The sequence below is a fragment of the Cuculus canorus genome, chromosome 2 (genome assembly GCF_017976375.1).
Source record: "Cuculus canorus isolate bCucCan1 chromosome 2, bCucCan1.pri, whole genome shotgun sequence".
NCBI classification, from domain to species: Eukaryota; Metazoa; Chordata; class Aves; order Cuculiformes; family Cuculidae; genus Cuculus; species Cuculus canorus.
This window is the reverse complement of record NC_071402.1, coordinates 158,159,854-158,178,324: the sequence shown is the minus strand read 5'-3', so window position 1 is coordinate 158,178,324 and position 18,471 is coordinate 158,159,854. Positions and strand designations below refer to the sequence as shown.

General features: G+C 41.3%; 1 protein-coding gene across 6 annotated transcripts in view; it reads left to right on the top strand.

Annotated features, from left to right (window-relative positions):
• LOC104056956 (meiosis-specific coiled-coil domain-containing protein MEIOC) overlaps window positions 1-18,471 on the top strand; it is a 29,109-nt gene that overhangs the window by 1,215 nt on the left and 9,423 nt on the right. For 2 of the 6 annotated variants that reach the window (XR_008448779.1, XM_054060060.1), the window contains exons 2-4: window positions 809-975; window positions 7,859-7,990; window positions 15,909-16,075. Coding sequence is in view for 5 of the 6 variants with exons in the window: in XM_054060060.1 (XP_053916035.1) it covers window positions 874-975; window positions 7,859-7,990; window positions 15,909-16,075 (401 nt within the window). In the remaining variant the exon portion in view is untranslated. Of the gene's footprint in view, window positions 1-808; window positions 976-1,388; window positions 1,545-2,410; window positions 2,434-7,858; window positions 7,991-15,908; window positions 16,076-18,471 lie in introns of those variants that run through there. The other 4 variants (XM_009558262.2, XM_054060063.1, XM_054060061.1 and 1 more) reach the window with 4 other exon arrangements.

The following is an 18,471-nucleotide window of genomic DNA, read 5'->3' as shown; positions in this document are numbered from 1 at the left end:
TTAACAGTGCTACAGTGATAGTGGTGAGGAAAGGACTTTTGCACAACAAGGTGCTGTTACTGTAACTTAGTGTAAAAGCCTAGGGATCAGAAGAAAAGTTCGGAGCAAGTTGTTGGGGTGTTTTTCCCTCCTCCCTTTCAGGATCTTTTTTGTCTGTATTCTGCTTGCATTAAGTAACTGAAGAACTTAAGACCGGTTAGGTTTCTACTGTAACACTTCTAGTTGTCTTAAGATGTTTCTCATATCCTGTAACATGGGTTTTGGGCAATCTTATTGTTCAAGGTGAACAAGGTATTTTTAGGTTTAACTCTGACTTAAGTGTGTAACTCTGACTTAAGTGTGTCTTGACAGGCAGCTTGAGGTTTAATTTGAAAAATTTAGCTGGAACTTGTTAGCCCTCTCTGCTTTCTCTTTTATCCTGATCTGAAGATTTTGTAAGACAAGTAGGCTGATGATGGACTGCATCTCCCAGTAACTGAATTGTATTACATTATACCTTTCTCTTTTCTTAAAAAAAAAGATGAAAATGGCTCTATTCCATTGTCTCTTCATTTCTTAATTTGCTAAAGTCGTATTTCTTCATTGTTCTTGAAGCATTGAAAATATGGTAATGCGAGGAAAGATTGGAGTTTATAGTCTGAGTTAAGGAAGAGTTGTGGGAAAACAATGACTTTATTAAGGAATAACGTGTAAAAGGTGATAAAATATAAGGTATTTGACAGTGGGGATAAGGTAAGTCAGTACAGCATTTGAGCATGAAAGAAAGCTTTTAACTGAAATAACCCTTTATTTTAAATTCTCCTTACAGGAAGCAGAGGGCTTGACTTGCCCACACCATGAGTCTTCTGTAGTTACTTAGCTGTGCCGAACCGAATGGGAGATAGGAACAGAAGTGGTAGATGCATTGTGACTGCTGCCAAAACCTCTTCATTCCAGGCAATTATTGCTTCATGTCAAGATACCAAACTCCCAGAGGTAGAGAGATGACAAACTTGTTATAAAACCTCTTATATTGTTAAATAGAAGGTTGTTATACCCCATTGCAGTTAAAATTTCCTACTGGATTGTGTTTCCTGTGATTACAGATTAAATGGTTTTGGAAGGATGTGACCACCTGAGAATAATTGCTTAGAAATTGCTTCTAGTGTGGGAAGGAGGAGAAGGTGCATTTCAGAACCTCCACGCTTTTCTTCTTTCCTGTCTGAGAAGCATTTCCTGTCTAAAAAAAGCAGTTCAGCTGTATTTCTCAGGCAGTCCCTGTAAGCCTCTGGGTGAAGGAGAGAGTTCCTATGGCTCTCAGTTGCAGTTCTGGATCCCGTACGGTGTAGCTATTGCACAATAGAGGGAAGACTACAATTCCCATAGTACTTCCACATACTGGTACTCCAGTGACATCAGACATTACATGGCTGAGACTGGTTGTAAAGCAAGAAGACCAAAAATGTAAGCTTGGTGTTTCTTTGGCTTCTGGAGTGGGGCCTTTGGAGTATGAAGTCTTTGCTTATTAGGGGAGGATTTCATTGGCTGCAGAGGAATTTATAAGGGTGCGTGTCTGAAGAAAACACGAGGTGATATTTAAGGGCAAGCAATCTGTGCTGTTTCTCGTAGTGTTGGTGCAGCTTAGACTTCTCTGTTTAGGAACAGCTGTGTGGAGTAATTGCTTAATGCCAGTGCTGCTAGTTTCTCTTGAGGGGCCGTTTCCTTGCACACAGCCCAAAATCTGCTTGCTGTTTTTGTCCTGCAGCTTCAAGGGGTGGAGGAGAGACGCTACCCACAGCCTGGCAACAGTTTCTGTGTGTGTATTATAACTGAGATGTGTAGCGTGTGTCCCGTGGCAGCAGTGTTAGGGAAGGTAAATGAGGTGCGGCAGCAGTGCTGGTTCGGCACAGTGTGGGCTACGCCACTGGACTTGAAAGCACGGGGCTCAGCTGCTGCTGCAGTGCTCTAGTGTGTACAGCTGGCATATTTGAGTGCCTGTGTTGCTTTTGCTTCCCCAGTGGCCTGTGTCGGTGGGAGGATTGTGTGCAGGGAATGGCTGGTGGTAACATCTGTGCAGGTTTGTCTCAGTGGAAGTTGATTCTCACAGCATGATGAAGTTTATGGGGGTTTTGTTCTTCGGGAGAGATATTGGGTATCTGAACTAATACTGATGTTTTAGAAAGCTGGAAAACAATCCAGCAAAGTGATTTCTGCAGCGTAATATTTGCTTAGGTTCTGAAGTGCTGTACTTTAAGTCTAATGATTTATTCACCTGATAGTGCCTAGCCTTTCAAGTGAGTGCCTGGCAAATAGTTCTCCAAACACAAATGTCTCTTCGTGTTGATCGCCAGTCTTCTAATAGGAACAGTGAGGAGAGACCTAGGAAGTAGATGGAAAACTTGAGAATGCTTGCTGTTGTCCTTTCGCTGAGAAATGGAATAACTTCTCATGCAGGTAATAGATCCCCTTTCATTTCTCTTGAAAGAAAGCCTGTTCTGCACCTGTTAAAAAGCATAGTGATGGTGTTTGCTCAAGTCTGCAATCTTGAAGACATCTACTTGGTACTTGAATTTCGCAAAGTGAGGAAAGCAGCTTTATAGCTAATGTTGGTAGTCTAATGAAGCTAAGATATAAGTTTCTATATAATGATGTACAGTGTATGCAGATCCTTGTGCAGCTGATTAAAAAATTCCTTTCTATTTGGCCACATATGCTGGTTTATAACTTCAAAAGGTTGTTTTTACACATTCAGTAATGAATAATGTCAGCATTTTTGTTTGTTTAAAAATATACTTGGAAAGACATTATGTTTTAGTGGAGTTCAAATTGTATGAGATAGTCCATCTGCCCAAATGAATCTGGAAAAATGCTTTGTAATTTCAGTTGGAATTCTATATTCCTAAATAAAAAGGCTTATGCTGAGGGTATATTGATACCAAAAATCTTGTTTTACAGCACCATATATTTGAAAGGTCATTTTCTACAACTCGTGCGCTTAAACTGCCTTTGGATTAGTTGACTCTGAAGTGAGTGGAAGCTCAGTTAAAAACTTCGTACCTGTTTGTTTAATAGTCCCTGGTGTTCCCCTGCTCTGCCTGGAAATAACAGAGGGAGACACATGGTAGAAGTTACAAGGGAAGGGAAATATATAGAGGTAGATGGTATTAAGTTCCCTTTTATTTCTGTGGAGCCTGCATCGAACGTGGATGTGTTACTCATACTTAAAAGCTGACTAGGTATTTTGAAGAGGCTATTTCATGATAGGTTCACTGAAGCAGCTGTCTTTCATCACCTTTGTAAGAGTTTTCCTTAGCAGTCCTGAATTTGAAATTTTGGGTAACAACACTGCAACTGAGATGTATTTGCTGCTTTCACAACTGGCAGCTTCGTGTCAATGCCTCATGAAGGGTATGTTTACCTTTTGAGTTGGAGATTAGAATCTCATGGCTCCTGTAAAGAAAAAGCACCCTCAGAGCGAGGGCAGGAGGCTTCAGTCATTTTGCATGCCAAAGTACTTGGGAATAGTAAGACTAGCATTCAAATGACTTGTGGCTTTAGACCACAAAGTGTGTAGATCTATAAAACTCTATCATTAAAAAGAATATCGGTAGTCTTTTTTTTCATAGTTTAAATGAATTCTAGATCAGAATTTTGTTTCTAAGCTACTTGCAAGCTACTTGCTGGCAGATTATTCCATATTTTTTCAGATTAATAGAGCAACAATTGCAGTATGTGGAGAAGTTACAGATTTGAATTCCTGAAATTACTGACTTTAGGAAGGCTAAAGTTACGATAATTGCACATACATAACCACAGTGTCACACAGTTACCAAAATGCTTACTCTGCTTAATTTCTTTTCATGGGCATTCTAAGTTTTAATGTAAATGTTGCAAAGATGTTCTGTGTATTTGGGTTTTTTGGCTCAGGAGGAAGTACCTCAAAGAGATCCTGGCATAGTGTTTCAAGGGGAGAGCTTCATAAAGGTGGGGCTGAGGAGCAGATTGGAATCTCTTCCACAACAAACTTTCTGCCATATAGCTTTGTAAAGCACATAGGCCTAAGCACAGAAGAAGATGAAAACATGTTTTAAAGAGAAGTGTGGGTCTTTAGACTTAACAGCAGTTTTCCCATGTAACCTGATTCTGGAACTTGTAAACCTGAGGTAGTAAAGATGAATGTTCAGGCTTTCCTCATGCTTTCCCTACAATAGCAAGGTAATGTTTCAAATTGTCTTTTTTTTTTTTGTTTGTTTGGTTTTTTTTTTCTGGAGGTTTAGAAGTACCGAAGCATGTGGAACTGCAAAACCTGTGACAGATATGCTCTTCCACGATGGTATGGGTTTGTGTACACCTGCACACTGCACCCCTCTGGAAATGCAATACAAATCTATCTGAAGGCTACTATTTGTATTCCTTTCAAAAGCAGGCATTCAGATTAGGCTCATTCCTATTGAACAGTGAGGAATAATTTCGAAGTTTTGTGTTTACGATGGCATCTGTTTTGTTTGATCTGTGCGAGAAGGTTGTGAGAAGTGTGTATGTGTCCATACATATACGTAAGGGGAAAACATTATCCCTGTCTTCAAGGGACAAGATATGTGAAGGCACCCAAATATAGGTGACTATATGTGTGCTGAGAAGATGGCTCATTATTTACAGGGTTTATTTAAGTTTTTAGTGTTAGTTTTAAGCGTTGATGGGAAGATGAGTGGATGTTACACTCCAGTGAAAGTCTGGAGGATTGCTTTTTTGGGATACTGAATGTTATATTCTTGAGGAATCTATCATTTGTCCAGTAAGCTTGGTACAATCCATCAAATTCTATGAAGCTGGGGGAAAGGTGGATGGATGTCTTGGTGATAATAGATTTCTCTACGCACCACAGAAGTTGACAGCTTCACAGAGGAACAATCCAGATCAGTGTCCTTGCAGAGGGAAAAGCTTCTGCATGACTTTGTTTGGTGTGTTTCCCATAGAATTGCTTAGTTGGAAAAGACCTTTGAGTTCGTTAAGTCCAATTGTATGTACCCACTACTAAACCGTATGCCTGAGCACCTCATCTACCAGTCTTTTAAATCCCTCCAGGGGTGGGGAGTCAACCACCTCCCTGGCAGACTGTGCCAGTGCCTGATAGCCCTTCTGGGTAAGAAATTTTTCCTGATGTCTCATCTGAACCTCCCCTGGTGCAACTTGAGGCTATTTCCTCTCATCCTATTGCCTATCACTTGGGAGAAGGGACCAGCACCCACCTTGTTACAACCTCCTTTTGGGCAGTGATAAGGTCTCCCCTCAGCCTCCTTTTCTCCAGGCTAAACTACCCCAGTTCCTTCAGCTGCTTCTCATAGGCTTGTTCTCCAGTCCCTTCACCAGCTCTGTTGCCCTTCTCTGGAGATGCTCTAGCACCTCAATGTCCTTCTCCAGTTGTGTTGCATTGGGTTTTAGCTGCTTGCCATAGGGATGAGTAGGGAGAGGACAGGGGAGACTTGTGGAGACTGAGAGGGTGCAGGAGGAAGCTGCTGCTATTAGGATGAGCTGGGGATGAGGCATGAATGTGGAGGAAAACAGTCATTAGTTTTCCCTGCTGGTGGAACTTTCCTGCAGGTGTTGTGCTATTTGTCTTTTTGCTTGGACTTCTTTTTGAACAATATCAGAAGGAAGTAAAACTATTTGCAAATCCAGGACCTGATGTGGAAGTACCTGATGTGAATCTCTTTGTTTTTGTCAATGTAACCCAATGCAAGCAGACAACACTGCTTTAACGAAAGCATTGGCTTCTACCAAAGCTGGAATGTAGCACCCTCATATCCTGAAGATATCGCAAAAGGCTTTTCTAGGAATTAATTATTTACCTGTTGCACAATAAACATGTGTTTATATCAACTTGTAAAAGTGAAGTGGCAGCCACAGAATTCTGCCATTGAAGATCCATTTTTCTGGCTAAAGGAGCAATGCCTGGAGCACAGAGGTAGTACTCTCTCCTTTTTAAACAGCTATGTAAATGTTAAGCCTTGGTTGGACTCTTAGGTTTTGGAGCCTAGTGCAGCACCTCCAATGCTTTGAAAGTTTCCTGTGATTGGAAGTAGTTCCTGTTTTGAGATTGAAATGGGTTGTCATTCAGGGTTTCAAATATCCCCTAATGCTTTCTGAAACCCACTTTTAAAGTTGTGAATAGTTATAACGTGTCGCAGGGATTGCTATTAGCCACATCATTGTGTATCACTGTCTGCTTTGACAGAAGAGCAGCTAATAAAACGCAAATAGTTTAAAGATCAGTTGAGGTTAGTGGCTTAGACACACACTGACTGAACAAATCATCGTGGGTGGTATAAAGAGATCAGTAGTCATCTGTTCTGAGAGGAAACCGTGTGTAATAAAATTAGCACCTGGGAGCAGTTGTGCCCACCTGAGTCATTTCGGTACAGAGCTCATGATCTTAGATTAAATACAAGAAGCCTGATCTTCCCATCTGTGTGGGCCACAGAGCTCTCTGTAGCATCAGGGTTTGTATTACTGCAGCTCTTCCTTTGCAATACAGCTGGTGTATTGTACAGGCATTCAAGGTGATCTGGCGCTAGAGCAGCGAGCTCGGTGCTTCCCAGAAGCATCATAATATCTGTGTGGATGATTGACCATACTGTTCTTTAACCCATTTCTGGAGGCAGACTTTCCTTTTGGTCTGAGCATGTTTCTATGCAGCATGGTGATGGAAATGTTGTAGGAAACCTGATGAAAGTAGCTATCAAGAACATGTTACTTAATGCATCCAGCTCTTAGCCTGTTTCCAGCCGGTCCTTGGAAAAGAGAAGAATAAGGACTTGCTTCTGGGTTGAACAAATAATTGTAGCAGAACTCAGATTAGGCAAATCCTTATTTCTACTCTTCAAAAGGTCGGAGTGGATCAGTCACAGCTGGATATGGGTATCATCTGACATCATTTTGTTACTTTACTAGAGGAGCAGGTGTTTTGTGCAGTTTATCATTATGACTGTTGCACACTTTATCTTGATTCATCTTAATTATAAAAGCAGCACTTCCCCATTCATCGTTTCCACTAATTAAATCTTTTTGTCAGTGAAGATGAACCCTTGTATTTGCAGAGTCTTGCTAATCTGGGATATTGTTTTGCTATGTCGCATAATGCAGATGGGTGAAGCTGGAGAAAGGGGCACTTGTGCAGAGTGCAGGCATGACAAGCAGGCAGCAGGGACCTGACAATGGGCTTTTCAGTAGGGGTTGTATGGGAATGTGCTTTTATCACTCCTGGTTTTGGATAGCAGTGTGTAGCAGGAGTCAGGCTTGCCTCAGTCACTGACAGAAGCTCTGAGTTTGAAGAGGAGTGGAACCCTTAAGTGGGTGCAGTCCCAGGTACCTGAGGACTGTTTTTTCCTATCATGTGATGGTGATGGAAGTTCAGTTCTGTGGCAGATGTGTGCCTGTGAGCAGGATCACAGAGTGAGCTTAGCTACTGGCATGGTACGTGTGTTTCCATGTGATGCATCTGTCTATGTGACAGGATAAAGACGGAGAGAAAGGAATCTTGCCAGGCAGAGTTTCCTGCCTGTGTAATCCTAAGTGCAGCATGGCACAGCTGGCTTACTCGCTCTGGGACTCCGTGTGACCTGTGGTCAGTAGCTCTTGTATCTGCTGAGCTGTTTTGCCATGTGGAATCTCACAGCAGTAAAGCAATGTCGTCATTGTTCTGTGAATGTGTAAGACGTAGGTGGTACTGGGGCAGCTGTGGGTGGAGTGACGTGGAGAGGCGGTGGGAGGAGCAATGAGGGGGAGCGAGAAATGAGTTTCATGCATAATAAGTACAACTTTGACAGACTTCGTAATTATTGCCTTTTTCTTTTTCCCCTTTTTAATTGTTTTTAAATAGGCTAAGTCTGTCCTTAGGAATCTAAATTTCTGCTTGCATGGCAATGCTGCATCCTTCAGAGAAGAGAACTTCTACAGTGATAACAAGGACATGGTCAAGCAAAGTGCTGCCCCTGGTCATTACCAGTCACAGGTGAGTTCAAAAAGGGAGTTTGCTTAGGTAAACAGAAATAAATACCTGTATGGTGTGTTGTTTATTTTCTAACTAAATCTGTTAAAAAGCTGTGTAACAAAAAAGTCAACACCTGAAGAGAACCTTATGTTACAGATGCAGCAGCTTTCACTGTTTGTGTTGGTACAGGAGAGTAATCCTCTGTTTGTAGAAGTCAGCAGTTCCTCATGCAGTCTGGCTTGGAGTCCCTCTTGTCAAGGGACAAAGTCTTCTGAAAAATCGCTAGAGGTTACCATGGCAAAAAAATATTTGATTAAATGAAATGAATGTATTTCGATGCTAATGTTTAAAACAAGCAAAAGAAATGGCCCAGTAGTCCACATTAATGGTTACTGAGCTATAGAACCCATTTATTAAAGAAGTGCCTCATAAATCTGCTTCTCCCCCCTGCTCTGCCTGAAGTGGTGCTTTTTAATATTATTTTGATCCAGCTGTCTAAGAGAGGTCTGACAGACTTGATTCCTTTTTCTCAGAAAAATTTCTTGGCTGAAGAGGAACATTTCCCTTTGCTGCTGCAGCAAGCCTTTTAGATTATAGGAAATTGGGATGTAGAAGGAACTCTCCAGTAATCTGCCATTTTTATGCTTTTGTCCCTGATATTATGAGATATCTGAATAACTGACCTATATTTCTCCCTTGGTTTTAGTTTTTGACATATTCCTGTCACCTGTTTGCTTCTATTGGTGTAGTTGCCCAGGTAACCGAAGAAGGCAATTTATAGAATTCTAGTTTATTTCTTTTTACCCACAAGTTTTGGAAAATTAGTAGCCATGCATCCTGCATGTGTTAACTGGTTTCAGTGTGCTATGAATTGAGCTACCTACAGTGTGCTGTAGGTAGGAGTTATTAGAGGTCTTAAGTCAAAAACCTAAACAATACTTTTTTAAAATAAAATGAAAAGGAAATATTTATCCTGAAACTGAAGGACAATGCACTCAATATAGAAGTGCTAATACTGTTCAGAGCTGTCATTTACTGTTGTTATGGCAGATGATTATAAAAAAACATCTGTGAGCAGTGCTCTGTTGGTTCCTGCAGATTTTGGAAAACTGACTGTAAAAAGGCTTTTTCTTAATTTAGCTCAAATGCTTTTCAGAAAACCAAGAACTTTCTGTCACGTGGGACTTTGTCAATAAAAGAAATTTCTTATAATTATATAATGAGGCAAATATTTAGCTCTGATTACATCATTTTAACATTGTAATGTATCCTCTCAGAGAATTGTTAGTCTGATATAAGCCATAGGCCCCTAGACTGTTCTCGCCCCTGAGAGGATGAGAGTAAAGCCAGTCTATATCAGCACAGGGGGGACACGGATCTGTTAGAGCGAGTCCAGGGGTGCGCCACAAAATTGATTGGAAGGCTGGAGGACTTCCCACATGAGAGGAAAGGCTGAGAGAGCTGGGGTTGTTCAGCCTGGAGTAAACAAGGCTCCGGGGAGATCTTGTAACAGCTTCCCAGTACTGAAAGGGGGGCTACAGGAAAGCTGGGGAGGGATTCTTTATCAGGGAGGGAGCTTTAGTTGAGATACTAGGAAGATATTTTTTCCCGTGGGGGTGGTGAGACCCTGGCACGGGTTTCCCAGAGAAGTCATGGATGCCCCATCGCTGGTGGTGGTTAAGGCCAGGTTGGATGAGGCTTTGAGCAACCTGATCCAGTGGGAGGTGTCCCTGCCCATGGCAGGAGGGTGGAACTGGATGATCTTTGTGGTCCCTTCCAACCCAAACCATTTTATGATTCTCTAATGCTGTAGTTCAGCAAGGTACCTCAGTTATATGTAAAGTCACTGCAAATGTTTTCTGCAGTTGGCATAATGTAGTGGTCTCTAAAAGCCCCTAAAACTCCTTCCAGTCTGCTTGAGGGGCCTTCGTTGCTTCGTCAGCAGCTGTTGCCATCTCAGAATAGGCTCTTACTACCTTGAACTCTTTCCAGTACATGGCTGGCAGCACAAGAAGCAAAACATTTCCAGTAATAAGAAGTAGTGTTTGAGTCTTCAGCTGTATTCACAGTGCTACAAAATCTTGGAACAGAAGACTCTCAGAAGATCATAGATCTCTGCCTCCTGGCTACCTGTCTTGAGCAGCAGTGGTGAGGCAGAAGCCTCTCTCTGAGGGAAGTATGTGTCTGAAGGTACAGTTGGGGCACGCTGGCCCTTCTGTTTGTCCTTGGCAGTGCTCAGGGTGTGACTGCATAAGGGCCTGAGCAGCCTGCTCTGAGTCGCAGCCTCGACTCCAAAGACTCTGAGGTCTCTGCCTTGCAGGATTCTCTGTTCCCAACACAATTTACTATTTGAGTCCTTTACTAAGATCTGTAGTTTTCATCTGCCTCTGCATGCCTGGCAGCTGGACTGGCTTGGCACTTGACTGGGGAGTGGGAGGACAGCAGGAAGAGGAGGGAGTAACAGCCTCCCTCAAGGTCTTTGCCCTTGCTGCTGGAGCAGTGAAACATCTATGTAATAACAGCAAATCCTTGGCGCACAGCCTGAGCCAAGCAGGAGCACAAAGGAGCCAGGAAGCAAAAAGTGAGTTGGTATGTAGTGGAGCACAGGACTTGTGTCACAGATACCATAATAATATCAGTGCCCAGCAGCTTTGATACTGTTTAGTTTCATATGTTTTTATAGTTGAAATGTTAACCTTAGACTGATGGAGTTCTACTTGTTTATTTCTCCTCAAAAGCAAATGGAAGAGCTTCTAAATACCAAGAACTGAAGGAGGCTTTTGGAAATATTGGAAGGTTTTGATAAATGCTCCTGTTTGCTTACTCCTCAGCTGTGATGAACTTCTTGCAGAGGATTGAAAAAGTTGTGATATAATTTTTTTTTAAGCAGCATTTCATTTGTCAATTTTTTTGAGGTTGGAATTCTGAGTGGAACTCACCTCTGCTGGCAGTCCTTTCTTTGCAAAGGCCTTTATGGAGGTTCTGTAGGAGACAACAGGCTGTTTTATCCCTTTCCTTTTTTACTGTAATTGTTCATAGTTCATATGTGAAGCACATGAGAATTTCTTGGCTGTTCTATTTAATGAAGTAGAATGACAGACTCCAGAGTTTTGGCAGGGCTGAGTGAGGAGGCTGTATCTAGGGTACATGAAGTACCTCTGCTGATGATCTTTAGTCACATTGTCCTGCACAACTCACATTAGCAGTGATTAATGGCTCTGAAAATAAAAGATAAACCCATTAGTTACAGGCACTATTTTTAATCTATGCAAAGGTATTTTATACTGTAGCCAAGGAGCATGCTTTATGTGTGTTGCTACCTCGTAGACTGAAGAAGACCAGGGCCCAGATGTTTGCATGGGCTTGTTGATACTGCTAAATTGTTCCTAAACTTTTGGCCTTGGTCAGCTACTGCTTTCCTAAATTATACTGTGTGTGGTTCCAAAGCCATTTGTAGCAGATTAATTTGAATACCATCCTCCTCCTCTTCTGCAGGGTAAGAGTTTACCTGTATCACACAGCACTTGCATGCCATTTACGCTCAGGGCCAGGAAATTGTCTCTTTGACAGTGTTTATGTGGAATGTTACAGATTGTGTGTTTAGCCTCTGCAGCATTATAGTATCTCTAATTCTATTATTTACCTGGAGTCTTGTGTCCAGTTCTGGAATCCCCAGCATAAGGAGGATATAGAACTGTTGGAATGGGTCCAGAGGAGGCCGCGAAGGTGATCTGAGGGCTTGAGCACCTCACTCTGTGAGGACAGGCTGTGCTGGGGTTCTTCATCCTGGAGAAGAAAAGGCCTCAGGGCCTTATAGTGCCATCCCAGCAACTGGAGGGGGCCTACAAGAAAGCTGGGGAGGGACTTTTTCCAAGGGCATGTAGTGATAGGACTAGGGGAAATGGCTTTAAATTGGAAGGGGGAAGATTTAGAGTTGACATTAGGAAGAAATTCACGATGAGCATGGTGAGACAGTGGCTCAGGTTGCCTAGGGAGGTTGTGGATGCCCCATCCCTGGAAGCGTTTGAGGCCAGCTTGAATGGGGCCTTGAGCAGCCTGGTTAGGTGTGAGATGTCCCTGCCCATGGCACATGTTTGAACTGGATGGTGTTTAAGGTCTCTTCCAACCCAATCCGTTCTATGATTTGTTTGGATGCTTAAGAAAAGTTTATAGCAACTGATAAACCCTAAAATCTTCCTTTTTATTCAAAAAAATCACTATAGGGTTATTCTGTCCTGCTTTTGGTTGTAGTGCACTTGAAAGGTGATATTTTTTTTAGTACCTTTTCAGACAAGGCCTACGAAAGGAGATCTTCCGAGTCTGTGACATCTTTCACTAAGCCAAATTCTGACTGAGGATTTGTAGTAAGCAAGATTGTACTGTTCTGCTTGTGAGAAAAGATGAGGGATAAAAATTAACATTTTCTCACCTAAAAGGATGGGGCATGAGACAGTGAAATGATCAGTAGTGAAGTTTTGGTCTTTTAGTTTATTTAGATATAAATAACTTCTAGAAAGCTTTAGCTATAAAAAACTTTTGAAGTGGCTCTGGGCAGACCGAATGTATAGGGTTGGACTCAGTGTACTCCCTAAACTGTCCTTAGTGTAAGTTTCCCCTCAACTTGCTGTTTCCTGTTGGCGTATTCAGGGTCTGAGAGGTACTTCGGCAATAGGAAGCACCAGTCTCAGAATTGACAATATGGATCCTAGTGACAATGCAGTTTTTACCTCAGAAGTGATAAAATAGGAGTTTAGTGGATCAGTTTAAATGTTTTCGGGTGTGATATGGAAAATGCTTGCAAATAAACTCTGAGGCTCATTTTGGAGTTTTAGAAATCCTTTATTACAGTGCTGGATGCAGGGAGGAATGATTCCATTAATCATGCATTACAAGGCAAGAGCTGGTTACAGAATATATTTCCCACCTATGTGCATGTGTGTAACATTTTCCAGAAATGTTATGCGTATTCTATTACTTTCCAAGGACTAATTTTAGTGTTGTTATGAACTTCACAATGGCCACATCTTTGATAATTGGGACAGTACTAGTTCTCTGCCTGACCTTGCATTTTTAGATAAAGACTACAGTCAAAGATGTTTACAGAGGAATACACATCTGTTCAGCACATATCATTAACACAAGCCATTATCATTTTTCAAGGGAACAGTGTCTGGAAAAAGTGTTTGAAAAAACAAACGTATTAGAGGGGCGTTCTGTCTAACTTATTAAAAAATAAAATTACCTAAATGAGACGTAACTGAAGTTAGAAAACTGATTCCACTTTAGCTTAAATCAGAATAGTCTACTTTTTGCAGTAGTAATTACTTCTTGTATCAATTATGAGGAGCGAGTCGCTACTGTAGCAACTTTTGTGCCTTTGGTGTGATGTTTTTTAGCCTTTTCAGGAATTTAATAAGTACGTGGTTGAGATCTTGCAGTTATTTCATAAGGATTTAGCAAATGGTTCCATTTGTTGGATCCAAGTCTGGTTTAACCTCTAGAAAGAGCTGTTTATTTTTTTTTAAGCTGGCTTTTTGCACCTATTCCAGCTGTATTTACAATGAACGGTGTGACAGAGTTAATTTTTTCCTCGTAGTCCGTAAAATTTGATTCTTACTCTTCATCCTTGCAGCTTGGTATCCAGAGTGCAGCACATCAGGCTCTTAGAGTAAGCTAACTATGCTTGTTTCTGCAGTGTGTTTAGAACTTTTCCTGCTGCCCGGTTATGTACACAGAACATCTGCCAGCAGCAGCTCTGCGAATTCCTGTTCCTTAATTTATTAGCGCTGCACTCTTCTGTCTCTCTCTGTAATGAGAAGCTTGGAAAGACAGACAAACCTGTTTAACAGGAGGGGGTTGTTAGAAGCATGACATGTGCAGCATCACCTTTTACCTGTTGCTTTTGTTGAAAACCATTATGACCAACACATCCAAGTGAAGCTGGGGATTGTTAAAACCTTCCAGGTAGTCTCAAGGCCTCGGAAATGATCTTAGTTATCTGTAAATATATTTGACCTGTGAGTCATTTACTCTGCAGTTTCTTTATGTTCTGCCGGGCTTTGCTGTCATAGTATTAACAGGCAGTGTGGTGGCAACTTAATGTTCTTTTTGAGGGCTGAAGGTAAAATGTATTAGTATTCTGAAGGAAATGAGTCCAATCCCCTTCAAAGAAGTTTATTTTTTAGTTGAACCACTGACGGTTTTTTTGCCAAGGACAAAATTCAAATTGTTTCAAGAAGACAGCTTGAAGTACTCGAACTAAAAGGCAGCATCTTCAATGAAATGTGGCTTGGAATAGGAAATCCCCTCAATAGATTTATTTTTTTTTTAAACTGATGTAGTGGTGTTTGTGTTTATAAAACCTCAGTTGACTTAAGAACTGCTTCTGGAATTCAGTGGAGCAGATGCTGCTAAATGTTCTTCTTAGGACAATTTTGTTAGTTGCTGGCCTTCTCAGGAAGGTATAAAGCACAGGCCTGGATGCTACAGGCAGCTGAACCCATGGCCTCTTGAAGCTATGGATACATCTAGGGCTTTGGAGGGGATGGATTTTTCTGTTGTTTTGGGTGGGGTTTGTTTTTTTATTGGCTTTAGGGTCTTAAGGGTTTTTTTTGAGCCTCCCAAATATTTTCAGAATTGCAAGTACTCAGTCTTGACTGAATATCTTTACTTATGGGAATTAAAGAGTAGCTCGTTCAGTTCTCAGTCATAAAAGAGTTTTTTCAAGAAAGCTTAAGGGTTTAGTGCTAGAGTCAAAACTTGCAGAAGATAATCAACAAGGATCAAGATCCTGGGTGGTCAAGTTGGCTGTTAATTCGCAGTGTGGGCTTGCAGCAGAGGTGGCCACTGCTGTGCTAAGCTGTCTCAGCAAGAGGGGTGAGCACTGCTATAATTGCCTCTCTTCTGCCCGTCTAAGACCACAGCTGGATACTGTGACCAGTTTGGGGCTCACCAATCCAAACAAGGTACTGGAGTGAGTTCTACAGAGGCTTCCAAAATGGTTGTGAGCTGGAGAAGGGAATGCCTGAGGAGAGGCTGAAAGTCTGAAGAAGAGAATGGGAAGATCTCATGGGTGTGTGCAGCTGCTTTATGGGAAGTTAAACAGAAGACGATACAGATTACTTTCTCTACTTTTTTACACCAGGACAGCAGTTAGAGATTAAAAAGATTTTCCTAGAGAGGAGGTAGTGGGTTCTCAAAACTGAACTGGTCAAGCTTCTGAAGTAGCCTGATCTAACTGGGTCTGTCCTGAGCAGGGAACTAGTCTTAGGTGACTAGTCCCTCCCAGCTCCAAGTAGGTTTCTGATGCTCTGCTTAAACTTTGGTTAATCACAGGTTCTGCTGTGGGAATTCCCAATTGAGATACCTCATGAGGTACAGTTCCCTTTGTTATTTGAATCTCCTGTTATTTATTCTTTGAATAAATAATTTACCTATAGTAGTCCTTTCTGGACCAGTACTTAGATGACGTTCTTACCCACGTTTTGCTCTGTGAAATTTACAAATGTCCCTTCCTGCTTGCTATGAGCTCTTTGTTGGAATGTTTTGTCATTTCACGGATAAAGCAAGGATAATTGCTCTTCCCTTTGTTTTCTCAGAAGGGAGGTATATGCCTGTGACCCATGCATTTCTAGTCATATAGGGTAGAAGATTCCGTGCTTGTGGGTGTGATGCACATACACCTACAATGTGAAATCTGTAGAGAGTTGTTATTGTATAGTAAGTTTTATTATTGTTTATTTGTAGAAGACGCATAGGTTTGTCAGATTTGGACTCCTTTAAGGCAGGGGAGGAACAAGTTTTAGCTTGTATTCTTTTGTCATAGCTATGTTTCATCTTCCTGAAAAGAAAATGAAGGTAAAGGTTTGCTTTGCTGCCTTTATTGCTCATTTATGTAAACATCTAATAGAAAAGATGCTTTCTTCTCTTCTCAACGTAGGTAAATAGCAAGAAACAAGAAATGGAAACTCAATTGTGTTCCCCATTGTTAGGACCAATTATGAGTACACCACCTCCATTGGAATCTTCCCGTCTGTACAGCGACTGGTCAGCATGTGGAGAGGATATTGGCTCAAAAACTGCTTTTCAAGACTGCACAAAGAAACGGTATGAGCATCCTTGGTATAATCCTATGGTGGTGTTCTGGAGCACTGGAATTGTTACAGAACAGAAGAAATAGGGTTCTGGATCTCCTAAGAGGAGTTTCTGGGGTAACTAGAAACTTAGTATGTTTTTTTTGCTACACAATGTTTTCTGTAGAGGTGGTGGAAAAGGTTGGAGGTCTGCGTGTGGGGGGTGTGTGTGTTTATATGTAACAATGTTTTAGAAGTTGGGAAGAATGCTGCGTTTAGGGAATGAAAGGGGAAACTGCCATGTGTAATGAAAACTCTTAAGGAAAAGAAACACTTTCTGTGCCTTTTGTCGTCCATTACCATAGCTCATTGTGATCCTGCTTGGTAATGTAGGGTTTCTTGGAACATGAACAATGCAGAGTGTGTTGGACGCAGGTCAAGCGTAAGTGGTGTACACCTCTGCCACTGAAAGCATAAATATGCATACAACTGCTCTTGAAAATATGCCTGATTACTTTCTTATTGGACCCTTGGTATAATGCGCTCAAGTTTGATTTTACATAAAAAAGATAATTTTGCAGTTTTGGACACTAAATGAATGCAATGAATTATGAAACGTTTTTATTCCCCTGGAGAAATCCCCTCTGCCCAGGTCGTGGCTGTTGCAGGCACTTCTGGTCTTAATAATCTTAATAATGGAGTCTTAATAATCATAAGTCTTAATAATGCAGTGAAATTATTAAAGGTACAGAGGTAGGTAGCGAGGCTGGACATGAATTTTAAGTCATCTGTGTCAGCGGAGAGTAAATAAAACTGCTCTTTGATTTTGAAGTCAGCTCTGCGGAGGAATGATTTCTATAAAATTATAAATGATACAAGGATTGTGAGAGACAGGGAATGGTTATATTGCAGTCTAGAAACTATGGGATACCCACTGAAGCAATTGTTTCTCTCCTTCATATCGGTAATTTTATTACTTGTGTACAGCAATTGAAATTGTAATGTTTCTATTCCAGTCTTAGAAATGCATAAACAGTGATTTCATAGAATCACATAATGGTTTGGGTTGGAAGGGACCTTAAAGATCATCCAGTTCCAGCTCCCTTGCCGTGGGCAGGGACACCTTCCACTGGATCAGGCTGCTCAAAGCCCCGTCTAGCCTGGCTTCAAACACCTTCAGGGATGGGGCATCCACAACTTCCCTGGGCAGCCTGTGCCAGTGCCTCACCACCCTCACAGTGAAAAAATTTCTTCCTATTATCTAATCTAAATCTCCCCTCTTTCACCTTAAAACCATTCCCCTTTGTTCTGTCACTGCATTCCATGATAAAGAGACGATCCCCAGCTTTCCTGTTGGCCCCCTTTAAGTGCTGGAAGGCTGCTCTAAAGTCTTCCCGGAGCCTTCTTTTTTCTAGGATAAATCATTTTCTAAATGCAAGTTTTCATCTGTGATCTCCGTTTGGTTGCAAAAACTGAAACTAAATAGGCTTCCTTTAAAGGAAAAAGAAGTTTGTCACCTGAGAAAGACACACCAAAGATCTGATTATCAGACATCAGCTACAGTTCTACATTCATAGAACACCTTCAAGAATCTTTATGTATATCCTAAACAAACCGCTGTAGGCCAGATTCCTTCGACAGGAACCTGAATGATCAGGAAGTAAATAGTAGGGATAGATAAGAGTCAAAATATGGTGAGGTCTTAAAAGCTAGTAAAGCAGAAATGGCTAATTTTCACGGTCCAAGCGACTAATGAGGTGACAGTCTTAGCAATTTGGCCCAGATCTTACAGTCTTTATCTGAACAGTCAGCATGAGCTGTGACATGGCAGCATGAGCAGATGATGTAGTTGTTCAGATAAGCTGACACTAGGGAAGATGGGGAGTTCTCCAGGGACACTGAAATGAATCAGCTGAATGAGAATGGGATGACAAGTGAAATGTATTGCAGCAAACAATGCAGATTAGAGGGAACAGGTTAACATGTTAATGCAGGTTAACAGTGTTATGTTTTAATTAACTTCTGAGTAAAAGTGAGGTGTCATTACGGCTCAGTAAAGATCTCATTTTGCATCTGAAGCAGAAGATAAAAGTTGGCCTTGTGTAAGAGTAGTGTTATTTGAAGAACTTTGGAATTTATCAGGATTGTTTAAGAAAGCTTTGTCCAGCTTCTTTTTAAAGGGTTCTAAAAAGTGGTTCAACTTAAGTGGTGTTTTTTGAGACTAAAATTATATTTCTTGAATTATGGAAACAGATAAATTGGAATCCTTGAGTTTTTGAGAAGATTGATCATATTTCCACACTGAAGGAGATGGTCAGGATTTGAAGAAATGTCTATAAAATAGTTGGGTTGATTGAAAAGAGAGGAAAACCTTTTCCTGCTCCTGTCTCTTCACATAACAGCTCGAGAAGTCTGTAGTGACATAAGAAG